Source organism: Lactuca serriola, chromosome 4 (genome assembly GCF_051521515.1).
Source record: "Lactuca serriola cultivar US96UC23 chromosome 4, Lser_US96UC23_V15, whole genome shotgun sequence".
Classification (NCBI taxonomy): Eukaryota; Viridiplantae; Streptophyta; class Magnoliopsida; order Asterales; family Asteraceae; genus Lactuca; species Lactuca serriola.
The window spans coordinates 386,628,265-386,642,874 of record NC_136411.1 but is presented as its reverse complement, the minus strand read 5'-3'; the positions used below and the strand labels follow the sequence as shown (position 1 = coordinate 386,642,874).

At 30.5% G+C, this 14,610-nt stretch overlaps 1 protein-coding gene and 1 pseudogene across 1 annotated transcript; one reads left to right on the top strand and one right to left on the bottom strand.

The window, feature by feature from the left end:
- Positions 1-749: 749 nt before the first annotated feature.
- On the bottom strand, positions 750-1,088 carry LOC145099838 (non-specific lipid-transfer protein AP10 pseudogene; annotated as a pseudogene).
- A 4,126-nt stretch (positions 1,089-5,214) lies between these two features.
- DEG8 (Trypsin family protein with PDZ domain-containing protein) lies at positions 5,215-9,641 on the top strand. Its single transcript, XM_079035440.1, has 13 exons — positions 5,215-5,584; positions 5,912-6,033; positions 6,123-6,205; positions 6,325-6,423; positions 6,646-6,712; positions 6,817-6,892; positions 7,004-7,070; positions 8,180-8,397; positions 8,512-8,579; positions 8,681-8,760; positions 8,905-8,991; positions 9,069-9,176; positions 9,432-9,641. Exons 1-13 carry the CDS (start codon positions 5,394-5,396, stop codon positions 9,555-9,557), a joined length of 1,392 nt encoding a protein of 463 aa, XP_078891566.1. The 5' UTR covers positions 5,215-5,393; the 3' UTR covers positions 9,558-9,641.
- Positions 9,642-14,610: the final 4,969 nt, after the last annotated feature.

Genomic DNA, 14,610 nt, shown 5'->3' with positions numbered 1-14,610 from the left:
TCTTGCTTTATATTGGCTATGCCCTTGCCATAGGCTTATCCATATAAAAACTTTGAATGTGTGCAATCCAGGAAACAATTTAGCTTAGTGGCAGTGGAAAAGACAAGGAATATGATTAATCAAGAAGATATCAAAGCAGTTCACAAAGACGTAACACACGAAATTGTTTATTCAAAGACGTTATTTTATTTTTATTGATTCCATTGTAGTTTAAGATAATAATTAAGTTTTAGAATTGATCTTGGATGTTTAGATAGTTATATTTTGATATTTATTAACTCATATTATACAATGATTATCGCTTACACATACCATTATGTTTTCTCAAAATATAATTATTATTTTTTGCTATTATTTAACACCGTTTAACTTTCCACGCGTTTGGAAAAGTTTAATTACACATACCATTCAATAATAATATTTTATCTTATAATTTATCACCCATCTCAAGTCCACACACATCGTGAACATGTCACAACCATAACACATACGTATACGATAATAGATCTTCTACAACATGCATAGTTTGTAGAAAATTAACAGTAACAACTAACAACCACGTCTTTATTCAAAAGGAGATCCAATATCTTCCACCGACTTCACTTGTAACTCTGATATAAAGAAACTCTGCGCCATAAAAGAAGAAATTTAGTAGAAGAAAATAACATACATCACATGATAATAAGTTAATAACACAAATCTTAGTTTAATTATTATTATTTACTTCATATCCAACTAAAGCTATGCACTCACGTGGAACAATCAACATTGGGATCTATGTGGATGCTAATTTTGACTCCACATATGTCAGGGAGTTCAGAAGCAGTATCCTCCCTTATCTGAAATGTTCTTGCAGCAAGTTTACAACAATTGCAAGCCGCTTGTCTATCAACCTGAGTAGTGACTGCAGCCTCAAGCCTCTCCAACCCTTTGCAGCAATCTTGAGGTGGTGTTCCACCAAACTTCAGGTAGTTTAGACATGGTCCAAGCAAAAGATCAACATCTGTACAAGAAAGAGCTTCACTTGGTTGCACCAAGAACTGAACCATGGCTAACATTGCCAACATGACTATCACAACTCCTTTCATTTCTGATCTTTAATACAACACTTGTATTGTATTGGTGTAGATAGTATATATTAGATCGAGTTAGCATGATATATTTATAGTCGGAGTGGGGAGGGTACATAGGGTATGCTGACAAAAACAATAACGGGTAGTTTGTAGCCGGAAGTGGGTAGTTTGTAGCCGAAAGTTGAAGCTTGAGCTAGAAGTTGAAAGTGTAACTTTTATTTGGAGTCGAAGTTGCGTTAAATTGTATAGTGTTTGATTAAAATAGTTGTAAGCTTATGAAAAGATATAAAATTAAATAACATTGGAATAAACTCTCAAAATCAAACAATATAATAATTTTGTTATAATAGACATGAATTTTTCTTTAAACGCAACTTTGACTTTGGATTATGAGTTTTTTATTATTAAATAAAAGTTTAAGTTTATACTTTTAAACAAAGCTCGCCAAAAACACACATAGTAAGGCATTCGTGTCCCCACACGAGAACACCGTTTCGGGTGGCCCGGCCCCTCACAGGGCGATCCTGCTGTGAATCAAAACCCCATAACTCCCCCCTTTATTTTATTTTCTTTTATTGTGTTAAAAAATAAGTGAAGATGACGTGAAAGTGAATGTGAAAGATGCACCATGAAAAATGCACATAACACATAACATAAGAAGATAACGGTTCTATCGGTGGTGACATTGCTTTATGTCCTTTAGTATTGAAAACATGACAAGTGTTAATAGGTTTATTTTTGAACTCTTCTTTTTATCATTTGAAGTTGTACATCCCTTGAATGATTTGTGTATCTCGTCTATTTTAAGTTACATATCCAAAATTAGAAAATTTTGTGATTCTTTAAGATGTACTGGAACTCTTTTTCTGTTCGAGTTGTTTTTGTTGCATCATGGTTGCTACTTTTAGGTTCGTAAATTGAAATTACACGATGTGTATTATTATTGATTGTTATTATAAATATAGCATGTTATAATAATAGTGGTGAACAGGAAGCATGCTTTAAGTGAGAATGTCCTTTTTAAAAATAAATAAATAGCTATAGCAAGTTATTGGAAGTGGTTTTATATGTATTAATTTACCAAGCAACCGTTGTGGATACATGGATTTATTGCAACTTTGTGGAAGTCCGGACGGAGTGGATGCGAGAAAGGGGTGATGATCACTCCTGCACCCACTCCGTGGGTGAGGAAAAGGTGAGAGAAAACATGTGCGGGAAAGAGATGAGGGGAGGGGTGCCGCACTCTTTCCCTTCATGCTATTGGTTAGTTTTTTTTTTTTTAATTAAATATTTATAGAATTATATACCTATTAAAAAAATATAAAAAAATATCAAAATTCATGGTTTTTAATTCCCTACAAAATGAGTATAATATATGTATGAAATATATTTAAAAAAAAAGTGAGGGAAGGGCTTTCCACCAATTCCTTGGCTTTTAAACGAGGGAAAGAAAAGTGAGGGAAATAAGGGTATGACCCACAAAAAATGAGGGAAACTTCCTTCCCACACCCTGGAGTCTAAGGAAAATGAATTACAAAGTAAAAGCAGTGCAATTTTTATTTAGTTGGTGCCGGGAAAAAAATAGATAATTTATACAAGATGAAGAAATACCGAAATGGTAAAAGGTGTCGGTTACAAGGGGAAGTTGAGATAAAAATTGCACTACTTTTATTCTTTTGCTTTCAAGGTAACAAAATTCAAAAAGTATACAAAAAAATATTATTGAATTTTGTTTAGTAAAAGTACCTATAAATTATAACGTTTGTACATATTTAATCATCAAAATTATCATTTCAAAAAACACCCTTCTATCACCGTCTATAGTAGGTAGTGTTGTAAAACTCGCCGAGTTGGTCGATTACTTGGTCGAATACTCTTTACTCGATCTCTTACCGAGGCAAGTTACAGAATCCGAGTACTCCCCAATCGAGCTCTTACTGAAACGAGCAGTGTTGTAAAACTCAACTAACTCGATGATGAATATGTAGTGTATAATTACTTAATGATTTATTATTTAACACATACACATGTGATTATTACTATATATATATATATATATATATATATATATATATATATATATATATATATATATATATATATAACTCTTAAATTTTCAATAATTATGCATGAAGTGAGACGTTTTTATGTGTTTACATGTATCTAAATTTGTTATATATTTCAATTAAGTTATGATTTTAACTATCAAAATATATTATTTCCTTAAAAATATTTCTATATAAATTACCGAATCTCAGTACTCTCGAGTACTTGTTACACGACAGTCGGCCAAACAGGTATCGAATAACGAGTTCTACAACCTTGATAGTAGCTTAATGGCTAAGTTGACAAATTGTTTGGAAAAAGATGACTTAGGAGGGTGACAAAGTTTCAAAATTATACACAAAAAAATACTAATGAACTTATAAAAAAAAAACTATAACATTTGTACATAGACGCATCACTAAAATTGCCATTTTTTTCTAAAAATACCTATATATATCACCGACTATGGTAGGTTAGTAGCTGAGTTGACAAATTGTTGGCGAAAAAATGATTTAAAATGGCAATAAAGTTTCAAAATTGTACAAAAAAAAAAAACTATTAATTTTGTTTAGTAAAAAATTCCAAACAAGCTATAACATGTGTGTATGACTATATATATATATATATATATATATATATATATATATATATATATATATATATATATATATATATATATATATATCGTAATAAATAAGTAGAATAGCGCCACGTGTTAGTGTCCTAGACCTCAAAAATAGAGTTTTACCGCTTCTTTTCTTTAGGTCGATTTAAGTAAATACCATTCACTTCAAATAGAGGCAATAAATCCGGAAAAAACTACACTAAAAAAATGCAATCAAAAATTTCAAATGAATAAAAGATTTGTAAATAGGGAAAATGACTTGATAAGGTAAGATATTTTTTTGAAATGTATACATTTAGTCCTTATTCTTTTTTTTCTTGTAAAATAAACCCTTATACTTTATTAATATGTACACATTAGGTCATTTTCACCGGATTCTACAGGTTTTGCTGATGTGGAAGGGTTTATTTTAAAAAAAAAAAGAATAAGGACTAAATGTGTACATTTCAAAAAGTATCTTACCCTATCTAGTCATTTTCCCTTTCTTTTATTTTGTTGAAATGAAATACCCAGGTGGCATCCACATATCCACAACGAGATTTTTCCAACTTTTATTCATCATGAAAAAGAGGGAGAACCCTGATCTCCGGCGACTCCTTTGCGTGTTCCTACACATCACTGGTAGCAAGGAGGAATGATGGCAAAAACAACAAGGTCGAAGGGGGAGACAGGAGGAAGTAGAGACGGTAGTTGGCGGCGAGGAGCTGCTCTGGTAGCCCCCTCGTCGATTCTTTCTTCTTTTTCTGACAACATATCTCAAAGATGGAGGCAAAGAGAGACGGATCGGAGAAACATAACAGGTAAAAGGTGTTTAGCTGTTGTTGTTCGACCGGAAGGAAGAGAAACGAGAAAGAGAAGGGTCGCCGCCCTTTTCTTGTTGCTAGAGGATCACCCACCTCCGGTGACTAAGCTAATTAATTGCTATTTAGTGCCACTTGTGCTTCCACATCAGCAAAACCTGTAGAATCCGGTGAAAATGACCTAATGTGTACATATTAATAAAGTATATGAGTTTATTTTACAAAAAAAAAGAATAAAGATTAAATATGTACATTTCAAAAAGTATCTTATTCTATCAAGTTATTTTCCCTAAAAAAAAATTCGTATATGACCGGGTATAACCGGTCACAAGGACTGCATTGTTATAAAAAAAAAAAAGTATAAGAGTTTATTTTACAAGAAAAAAAGAATAAGGACTAAATGTATATACTTCAAAAAATATCTTACCCTATCAAGTCATTATCCCTTATAAATAATATGAAAAAATTGGTTATTCAAATTTCAAACTCGAAATACCCGATTTAATATGAAATTTTGCAAACACTTAAGATTACCATAAATTACAAAAAAGAACACAATCAAAATTTATTGGTAAGATAAGAAAATAATTTAATTTAACTATTTGTGAAGACCAGTAAATTTTGTAGAAGTTAAGATATTTTTGTTTTGTACTTGCAAAGTTGCAATTCGAACCCATTTGAAGATGTGAAGATATTTTTGAGCAATACGGAGGCGATAAGAAGTAACAAGCCTCGATGTCATAGCTGAAACCAGCAAAAAGAGGAACTTCGGCCAAATTTGCTGTATTCATTATCTTCCTTCTGTACTATAAGTGAAAATTTTGAAATTTAGGGATTTTGTATGCGATAATGGGAGTGGTGATGGCTTGGAATGGTTACATGCTTCCTCCGCAAACGGAAAGTAAAGTTATGGCTCCTGTACGGCGCTTTGTCGGTCGCCGGAAACTCTGTTTCGATGGAATTTCATCCATGTGTTCTTCCTCAGACACGCATCATGACGACGATTCCGTTTCACCTCGTCATCGCATCTTCACCAAAACGTATTTTTTTCGATTTACCTACTCCTGAATTACTTACATTGCTATTTTGAAATTCGTATGCTACTGTACATTGATCGTTTGTTTTTCGGGATTGATATAAAATATGATTGTGTAATTGACTAGTTTGGGCATTTGTTGTTGAGAATTAACCTAATGTAAGGGGAAATTGGGGTGGTGATGCCGTGTGAAACACTTTACTATTCTCAGCATTAAGCTCTTGATTACCTGATTAATTGAAAATTCGAAGATCTTATTTCTGATTTTTTTTCAATTTGCGTTATCATTACTTCCATGCTTTTTGATGCAGCTTTTGTTTCGTATATGCAGAGTTGGCGAAAGAACACTTAATGATTTGGGAGAGGTTACAAAAGTTTTTTTTACAACACGAAGAATGCTGTTAACAAGTTTATTGATGCCGTTATACTATCCCCCTTCAAGGTACTCATCAGGTTCGAACAATCCATTTATCCATCCTGTTTCCTTTAAGCAATTCTTAGTTTTCTTTCTAAATTTTTTTATATGAACATTTGTTTATCAGCTAATGCTTTAGGAGACCCTTCTGTGACACTTGAACAAGTAACACCAGTTGTTATCCCTTCTGGGCCACTATTTCCTCCTGAGGTTTCTTCTTCATTATTTTTATCAATTCTATTCTTGAAACCAGTTCACTTGTATATTTTACCCCTTATAATGTATGTTCATGGCAGGTATATTGATATGTGTATGCTTGGCAATGGCAGGAAAGAATCGTGAAGCTATTTGAGAACAACACTTACTCTGTTGTCAATATATTTGATGTAACTCTACGCCCTCAGCTTAATGTTACAGGGGTAGTTGAGGTAATTTTGAACAAACTTATAAACCCCATTGTAGTGAGTTTGACATGTATTGGATTTGAGACTGATGTCAATGAGACAAAAAGGACTTGCTCTTGATCTCTTATCTCTGCAAAAAGACGTGAATACCCTCCTCATCCTGTTTATAGAAAAAGAGCCCTAGAAAACTTATTGTTAATGATTGGACATAAGAGTCGTTTTATCTGATTTCTAGATTATTTGCAGATTCCTGAAGGAAATGGTTCGGGAGTTGTTTGGGATGAAGAAGGGCACATTGTCACGAATTACCATGGTAATAACATACAATGTTTTCCTTTCTTTAAAATTTCATAAATGATTAATATATTAAAATATGATTATAAAAATTATCATCAAATTACTCTTATGGTTGAGCAGTTATTGGCAATTCTTTATCAAGGAATCCAAAACCTGGACAAGTTGTTGCACGAGTTAATATTCTTGCCTCAGAAGGGTGAGACTAGTTTTTTTTTTTTTTTATTTTTTTTTTTTATTTTTTTATTTTTTTATATATATATTTAATAATTTATATAAAATTTACCTCACCAATTTCTTATATTGAAAGGGTACAAAAGAATTTTGAAGCCAAGTTAATAGGTGCAGATAGATCCAAGGACCTTGCTGTCTTACAGGTAATTTTTTTTTTTTTCCAATCTCCCCTTTCATAATATTGGAAAATATTTTCGCCATTTTAATGGTTTACCCTTTAAAATAAACCATTATTATTTTTTAAGCATTAAAAAAACCATTTTCCTCGTTACCTGGTTTTTGTATTTTTTTGTCTTGATATCTGGAAAAATTACTTTTACTAAAAAACATGGAATAAAGTATATCGATTTATCCCCTGATGTATTAATTTTTTTTAGTGAATTCGAAGAAAAATAATAGTTGAGTGGCTAAATCAATAAATGGTGAAAGTGTGTTGTGCTTATCTTATCTTTTGTGTTTCACTATTTTGCCCCTGATATGTAATCAGTAAAAAAGGCTCCTTAAAATATGGTAAAAAAAATATTATTATATATACTATTAATTCTCATTGTGCTTATGAATAGTGATGTTTTTCACTTTTGGACTTTTGCCACAAAAGTTTTCTGTTTTGGCAGATTACCACCCTACAAACAAAGGTTTTACGTTTTGGCAGATTTAGTCCCTGCAACAAAGGTTTTATATTTTGGCAGATTTAGTCCCTGCAAAACCTTTTGGCTGATTTAGTCCCTGCAAAACCTTTTGGCTAATTTAGTCCCTGCAACAAAGGTTATACATTTTGACAGATTTAGTCACTGCAACAAAGGTTTTATATTTTGGCAGATTTAGTCCCTGAAAAACCTTTTGACAGATTTAGTCCCTGCAACAAAGGTTTTATATTTTGGCAGATTTAGTCCCTGAAAAACCTTTTGACAGATTTAGTCCCTGCAAAACCTTTTGGTAGATTTAGTCCCTGCAACAAAGGCTTTACATTTTGACAAATTTAGTCCCTGCAATTGTTTAATTTATAGAAAAGGTCCCTGTAAAGTTTTTTTTTATCAAAAACAGTCCATATGTGTAAGATTTTTGTATTTTGGCATGTTTGACCCCTGTGTACAAAACTAATTACAAAAATTGTCCTCATTGTCTTTTACTAAACTGCTGATAATACATAACCCCCTCCCCCACTTCGTAGCATGGGTTTTTTTTTTTCTAGTTAAATTTAATTTATAATAATTTAGTGGCTAAAATGTAAAATGGTGAAATGAAATTACAGGTGGAAGCACCTAGAGATCTTTTAAGGCCAATGAAAATCGGTCAATCATCTTTCTTAAAAGTTGGTCAACAATGTTTAGCCATTGGGAACCCTTTTGGGTTTGACCACACACTCACTGTGGGTGTTATTAGTGGTCTTAACAGAGACATATTTAGTCAAACTGGAGTCACAATTGGTGGAGGAATTCAAACAGATGCTGCCATTAACCCTGGAAACAGGTCTTTAAAAAAAAAATAAAAAATAAAAAAAAAACCTAAATTCTCTTTTATCAATAATATCAACTTCTTACATTTAAATAATATATATGTATACATTATATAATGTCTTGACAGTGGAGGCCCGTTGTTAGATTCTAAAGGAAATTTAATCGGGATCAACACTGCGATATTTACACAAACAGGTGATTTTTTACTATTTTTTGTTTGTCTCATAATAAATAATAAATAATAAATAAATAATTCCAATTTAGAGATTAGTGATAACGTAGTTTTGACTTGACAGGGACTTCAGCGGGGGTGGGATTTGCTATCCCTTCCTCCACGGTAGTTAAGATAGTCCCTCAGTTGATTCAGTTTGGAAAAGTAAGTTATTTAAGTATTCAGTTAAAAAAAAAAAAAATAAACACCCATATATATATATATATATATATATATATATATATATATATATATATATATATATATATATATATATATATATATATATATATAATCTATGTATGTTAGGTTGTTCGAGCTGGATTAAATATTGAAATTGCCCCTGATGTTGTTGCAAATCAACTTAATGTTCGAAATGGAGCTCTTGTTCTACTGGTAATAAATAAATAAATAATAATCATTTTGAAATTTCACTACATGTTTTTAATTTTCTTAATTTTGCGGTTTTTAAGGTTCCTACAAATAGTCCGGCAGCAAAAATTGGTCTTCTTCCCACCACAAGAGGATTTGCGGGTAATATTGTTCTCGGTGACATCATTGTATCAGTGGATAACAAACCCGTAAGCAGATAATTTCAAGCACTTTATATAAAATGAGTCTATTTGTGTTATATATTTTAGAGAAAATTATATTATATTTTACCACTTGTACTTTATTTTTTTTCCAATCAAAACAACTGTTTTTTTTTTTGGGTAATTTGCCCTGTATTTTATAAATAGTGGATTGAACGGGTAAATTTTAAAAATTAATTAAATTGGTGAAACGATTTGTAAGTAACCTAAGATGATAAATTGTACTATTTTTGATGTATTCAGGTGAGGAATAAAGCAGAGTTTTTAAAAGCATTAGATGATTACGGTGTGGGAGATGAGGTTCTCTTAAAGATACAAAGGGGAAATGAGACCATTGAGATGGCTATTGCTTTAGAGGAGTCTTCATAAAACATATATATGGCCTTTTTATGCATTTGGTTTTGTATATTGGATTATTTATATTTATATATATAAGTATAAATTCTTATTTTATATATATATATATATATATATATATATATATATATATATATATATATATATATATATAGAGAGAGAGAGAGAGAGAGAGAGAGAGAGAGAGAGAGTTATGTTCTAATGAGAAGATTTTTTAGCCTATGAGTTTAAAAAACACACACAAACTTAGTGACACCATTCTTTGGTCCTGTCCTCTGCCTAACATCGACTCCTCCCGTTATGCCCCTCCGACACTGACCCCGCCTCCTTGTGCTTTTCTTCTTCCCATGAACTTTCATCTATGCACGATAGTTGTTCCAAAAATTCATGCTCAAACTCAACAATCTAATCTCCCGAAGGTACTATAACTACTCTCTTTCTCTCTCTCTCTCTCTCTCTCTCTCTCTCACACACACAAACACACATTAGCACATTTTAGTTTGATTTTACTCTGATCAGGAAAACAATGGATCTGATTGAATTATGAGTCAGATTCATGATATTGTGAAATCTGACATCGTTCCAGTTATAATCATGAATCGTTTCTTCTTTATGCTAATTGTTGGTGTCAATGATAAATAAAAATAGTAAGCTCTAGGGGCTGGATTGGAGTCTATTAGACAGTTGATGATCACTGTAGGATTTCATGCACACAAGGTGTTTGTCATATTGTCTGAAAGAACCAAATAAGTGTAAAAGTTGCATTTTATGTGAAAATCCTTAACTTTGAACCCTCATTAAGCCAAACATTAAGGTCTTTAGGTTAAATTTAATTTCACATCTCAATATCCTAATGAGTAACCAACAATCATGTTAAAAGCGATAAACTTAAGTCTTAACCATTAAGTACTTAATAGAACACCAATAGTGATTTAAAAGCTATTATGATCAATTTTCCCAAATCTGTCCTCCAACTTCTAAAATTCGTGCAAGTTAGTAGGAAAATCTAAAAATCATGAGACTTATTTTTATGGAAATATTATTGTGTCTAATTTCTTCAAACTTTGAATCACATTTCGAAATTCCAAATCCTTGAGGGGTAAAATTGGCGATTTTCTCAGTTTGGTCCATGCTGTCACATATTTCATGCATTGTCTTCAAAAAATCATAATAAATTCATCTGAACTCCAAATGCCAAAATTCCAAAGCCTATAGTTAGATATGGATGTATAGTATCCCACATATAAAGGGTCTGATGTAATTCTTAGTAGATTGGTACAATTTATTCTAATAGTGTTGAGTGGTCCAGAATGTGACAGCTTAAAGTTACTAACTTGTAGATTTAATATAAAATCAACCAAAAATAATTAGAACGAGATCTTTTTATTTTTGAAAAGATAAAAGAGGGAAATTTACCAATATTATTTTATCGAAATTTAAGAATGGGTTGAAAGGTAAGAAAACAGATCCCAAAAGAGCACTACAATCAAAGATAAAATAAGAAAAAAATATACGTATGTTTTATAAGAGTAATACAACAAAGCACAAGCTAAATAATGTTATAATTGTTGTGTAGGTTCTCGGAAAGGAAACGATCCATCTTGCTCATGCTAGCTGATTTTCAAGTTTACGGAGGCGAGTTACACTAACTCTCCTATTATGTGTACGTAATCACATACGATTACATGTATCCAATCACATATGATTTATATGGAACAAATTCATTTTCGCATTTTCAATTCAATAAATCTTTTCATGTATTTAATCACATGTATTATATGTATTTAATCCCATGTGATTTATATTGACAAGATTCATTTTCACGTTCTCAATTTAATAATTGTTCTTTTTCCACATTAATCATATGTGATTAAATACATATAATCATATGTGATTATATATATATATATATATATATATATATATATATATATATATATATATATATATATATATATGAGAATAATTGTTGAATCAAACACTTGAAAAGAAATCTTTTTCACACCCATCATATGTGATTAGATATATATAATCACATGTGATTAAATATAAGAGAACAACTAATGAATCGACAACGCGAAAATGCATTTTGTTTACATAAATCATATATGATTAAAACATAGAATCACATGTGATTTATGTGGATAAAATACATTTTTGTTATTCTTGTGTATTTAATCATATATGATTATAGGTATCTAATCACGTATGATTTATTTAGACAAAAATCAATCTTATCCATATAAATCATATGTGATTAGATTCATATAATCACACGTGATTAGATATCTTTAATCACATATGATTAATTTGGATAAAAATTTGTTTTCGTGTTCTTGGTTCAATATTTGTTATCGTGTATATAATCACATATGATTTTATGTATATAATCACATATGATTTTTATAGACAAGATTCGTTTTTCCAAATAAAATCATATGTGATTAGAAATATATAATCACATCCGATTAAATGTATTTAATCACACATGATTAAAGTAAAAAAAAAACAATTATTGAATCGAGAATGTGGAAATGAATCTTAGCCACACACATCATATGTGATTAGATATATATAATCACATGTGATTAAATATAAGAGAACAACTAATGAATCGACAATGTGAAAATGCATTTTGTTTACATAAATCATATATGATTTAAACATAAAATCACGTGTGATTATATATGTCTAATCACATGTGATTTATGCGGATAAAATACATTTTTGTTATTCTTGTATATTTAATCATATATGATTATAGGTATCTAATCACATATGATTTATTTAGACAAAAATCAATGTTATCCATATAAATCATATGTATACATATAATCACATGTGTTGGTGGTGGTGGTGTTGAACAAAGTTCACAAAAATAAATACTTTTTACATAAATCATATCTGATTAAATACATTAATTACATATGATTATATGTATCTAATTACATATATTTATATGGACAATATTCATTTTTGCGTTCTTGATTCAATAGTTGTTTTTAGTAACTCTAATCACATGTGATTAAATACACGAGAACAATTATTAAATCGAGAACACGAAAATGAATATTGTCCACATAAATTATATGCGATTAGATACATATAATAACATGTGATTATGTGTATCTAATCACATATGATTTATGTCCCTAAGATTCATTTCCACGTTCTCGATTCAATATTTTTTTTCCACTTTAATCATATGTGATTAAATACATTTAATCGGATGTGATTATATATTTCTAATCACATATGATTTTATTTGAAAAAACGAATCTTGTCTGTAAAAATTATATGTGATTATATACATGATAACAAATATTGAACCAAGAACACGAAAACAAATCTTTATCCAAATTAATCATATGTGATTAAATATATCTAATCACGTGTGATTATATGAATCTAATCACATATGATTTGTGTGGACACAATTCATTTTTGCTTTGTCGATTCAATAGTTGTTCTTATTTATTTTATCACATGTGATTATATGTATAATCGTATGTGATTAAGTACATGAGCATAACTATTGAATCGAGAAGGAAGAAAATAAATCTTGTCTACCTCAAATCATATGCGATTATATACATATAATCACTTGTGATTATATGTATCCAATCACATATGATTTATGTGGACAAGATTCGTTATCATGTTGTCGATTCAATGATTGTTTTTCACAACTTTAATCATATGTGATTAAATATATCTAATCACATGTGATTATATGTATCTAATCACATATGATTTATATGGACAAAAAAGAATATTGTCTATATAAATCATATGTGATTAGATACATATAATCACATGTGATTTTATACATGAGAGCAAATATTGAATCATATGTGATTAAATACATATAATATGCTATAAAAGTTTGATAGTATGATGAAATGTATTACACGATTTATAGTTAGTTAAGGTTGTATGAGTAGCATGCCATGCTAATGTATAATTTCTTTTCGGGGTATAATGGTGCTATAGGTAGAACCTTGCAAGTATAATCTTTTGAAAGAGCATAAGCCATATCGGTTGTGAGTTGCACAGTCTTTCTAGATGGTTGTGTGACTTGTGGGTCACATGCACCCATGGTGTACGAGAACTCGAGGGTTGTTGGCTTTATGTTTTGGTTGGATCAATCATCACATAGGAATCAAGAGATGTATTGGCATAATCGGCATCGTTTGTACCAATCCTATACGACACCGTGAAGTACTTGTACTTTGCAATGTTAGAGTTGAAAATTTGGTGTCCTGGGCTTGGTATTTCAGGTGGAAATCATCATTCGCTTACAGCATTCAACTGGTCGTGCATACAAATAGTGAACATGGTGTTTCCCTTTTGTTAGATAGCACTAAGGGACACTTTTCTATCATACAATTGGATAAATATGATAAAAGGTTTTATATATAACAAAATGTTGGTTATATAATAAAAGGTTATATATATATATATATATATATATATATATATATAAAGGTTTTTTACATAATAAAAGGATGATATATTACAAAAGATTGGTTATTTAGTAAGAGGTTGGATAAATATTGAAAATATTGAAAGGTTGGTTACATGAAATATGATTGTTTATATGATATGCGATGTTTATATGGAATAAGATTGATCATATATGCTATGTGGCAGAACTGTGGTTGAACATTTATGCATGCATGCATTTGAACATGCGATTGAAGGATTATGATATGCAAATGTTTGCTAAGTAATATTTCTTTCTAATTTTTACGTTTCATCGTAAAATGAATGTTTACCCACTTGGGGCTTCTATGTTTTATAAGGATTCGTCAGTCCCTAAAGTTCAGGTTTTGGGTCTAGTATGTCCCTAATATTTTGATATTGGTTTTAACTACAGTGAAAATCATCATTTTTACTGACTGGTCAGAAATTAGCTACATTGATATCCCATTTTCTAAAATACAAAGTAAATTTTAGAAAAATCATGTGGACTTGTACAAGTGGTCCCTAGAAAACTAAAAGACTAAAATACTGAAATATGGAAAAAAAAGATTCAAATTGTTTCAGGCTTTGGTTATGTTAA

Coding starts and splice junctions, on each gene's coding strand:
- DEG8 (XM_079035440.1), top strand. CDS start 5,394: ATGGGAGTGGTGATGGCTTGGAATGGTTACATGCTTCCTCCGCAAACG. Junction 7,071..8,179: donor AGGACCTTGCTGTCTTACAG/GTAATTTTTTTT, acceptor ATGAAATTACAG/GTGGAAGCACCTAGAGATCT. Junction 9,177..9,431: donor TATCAGTGGATAACAAACCC/GTAAGCAGATAA, acceptor TGATGTATTCAG/GTGAGGAATAAAGCAGAGTT.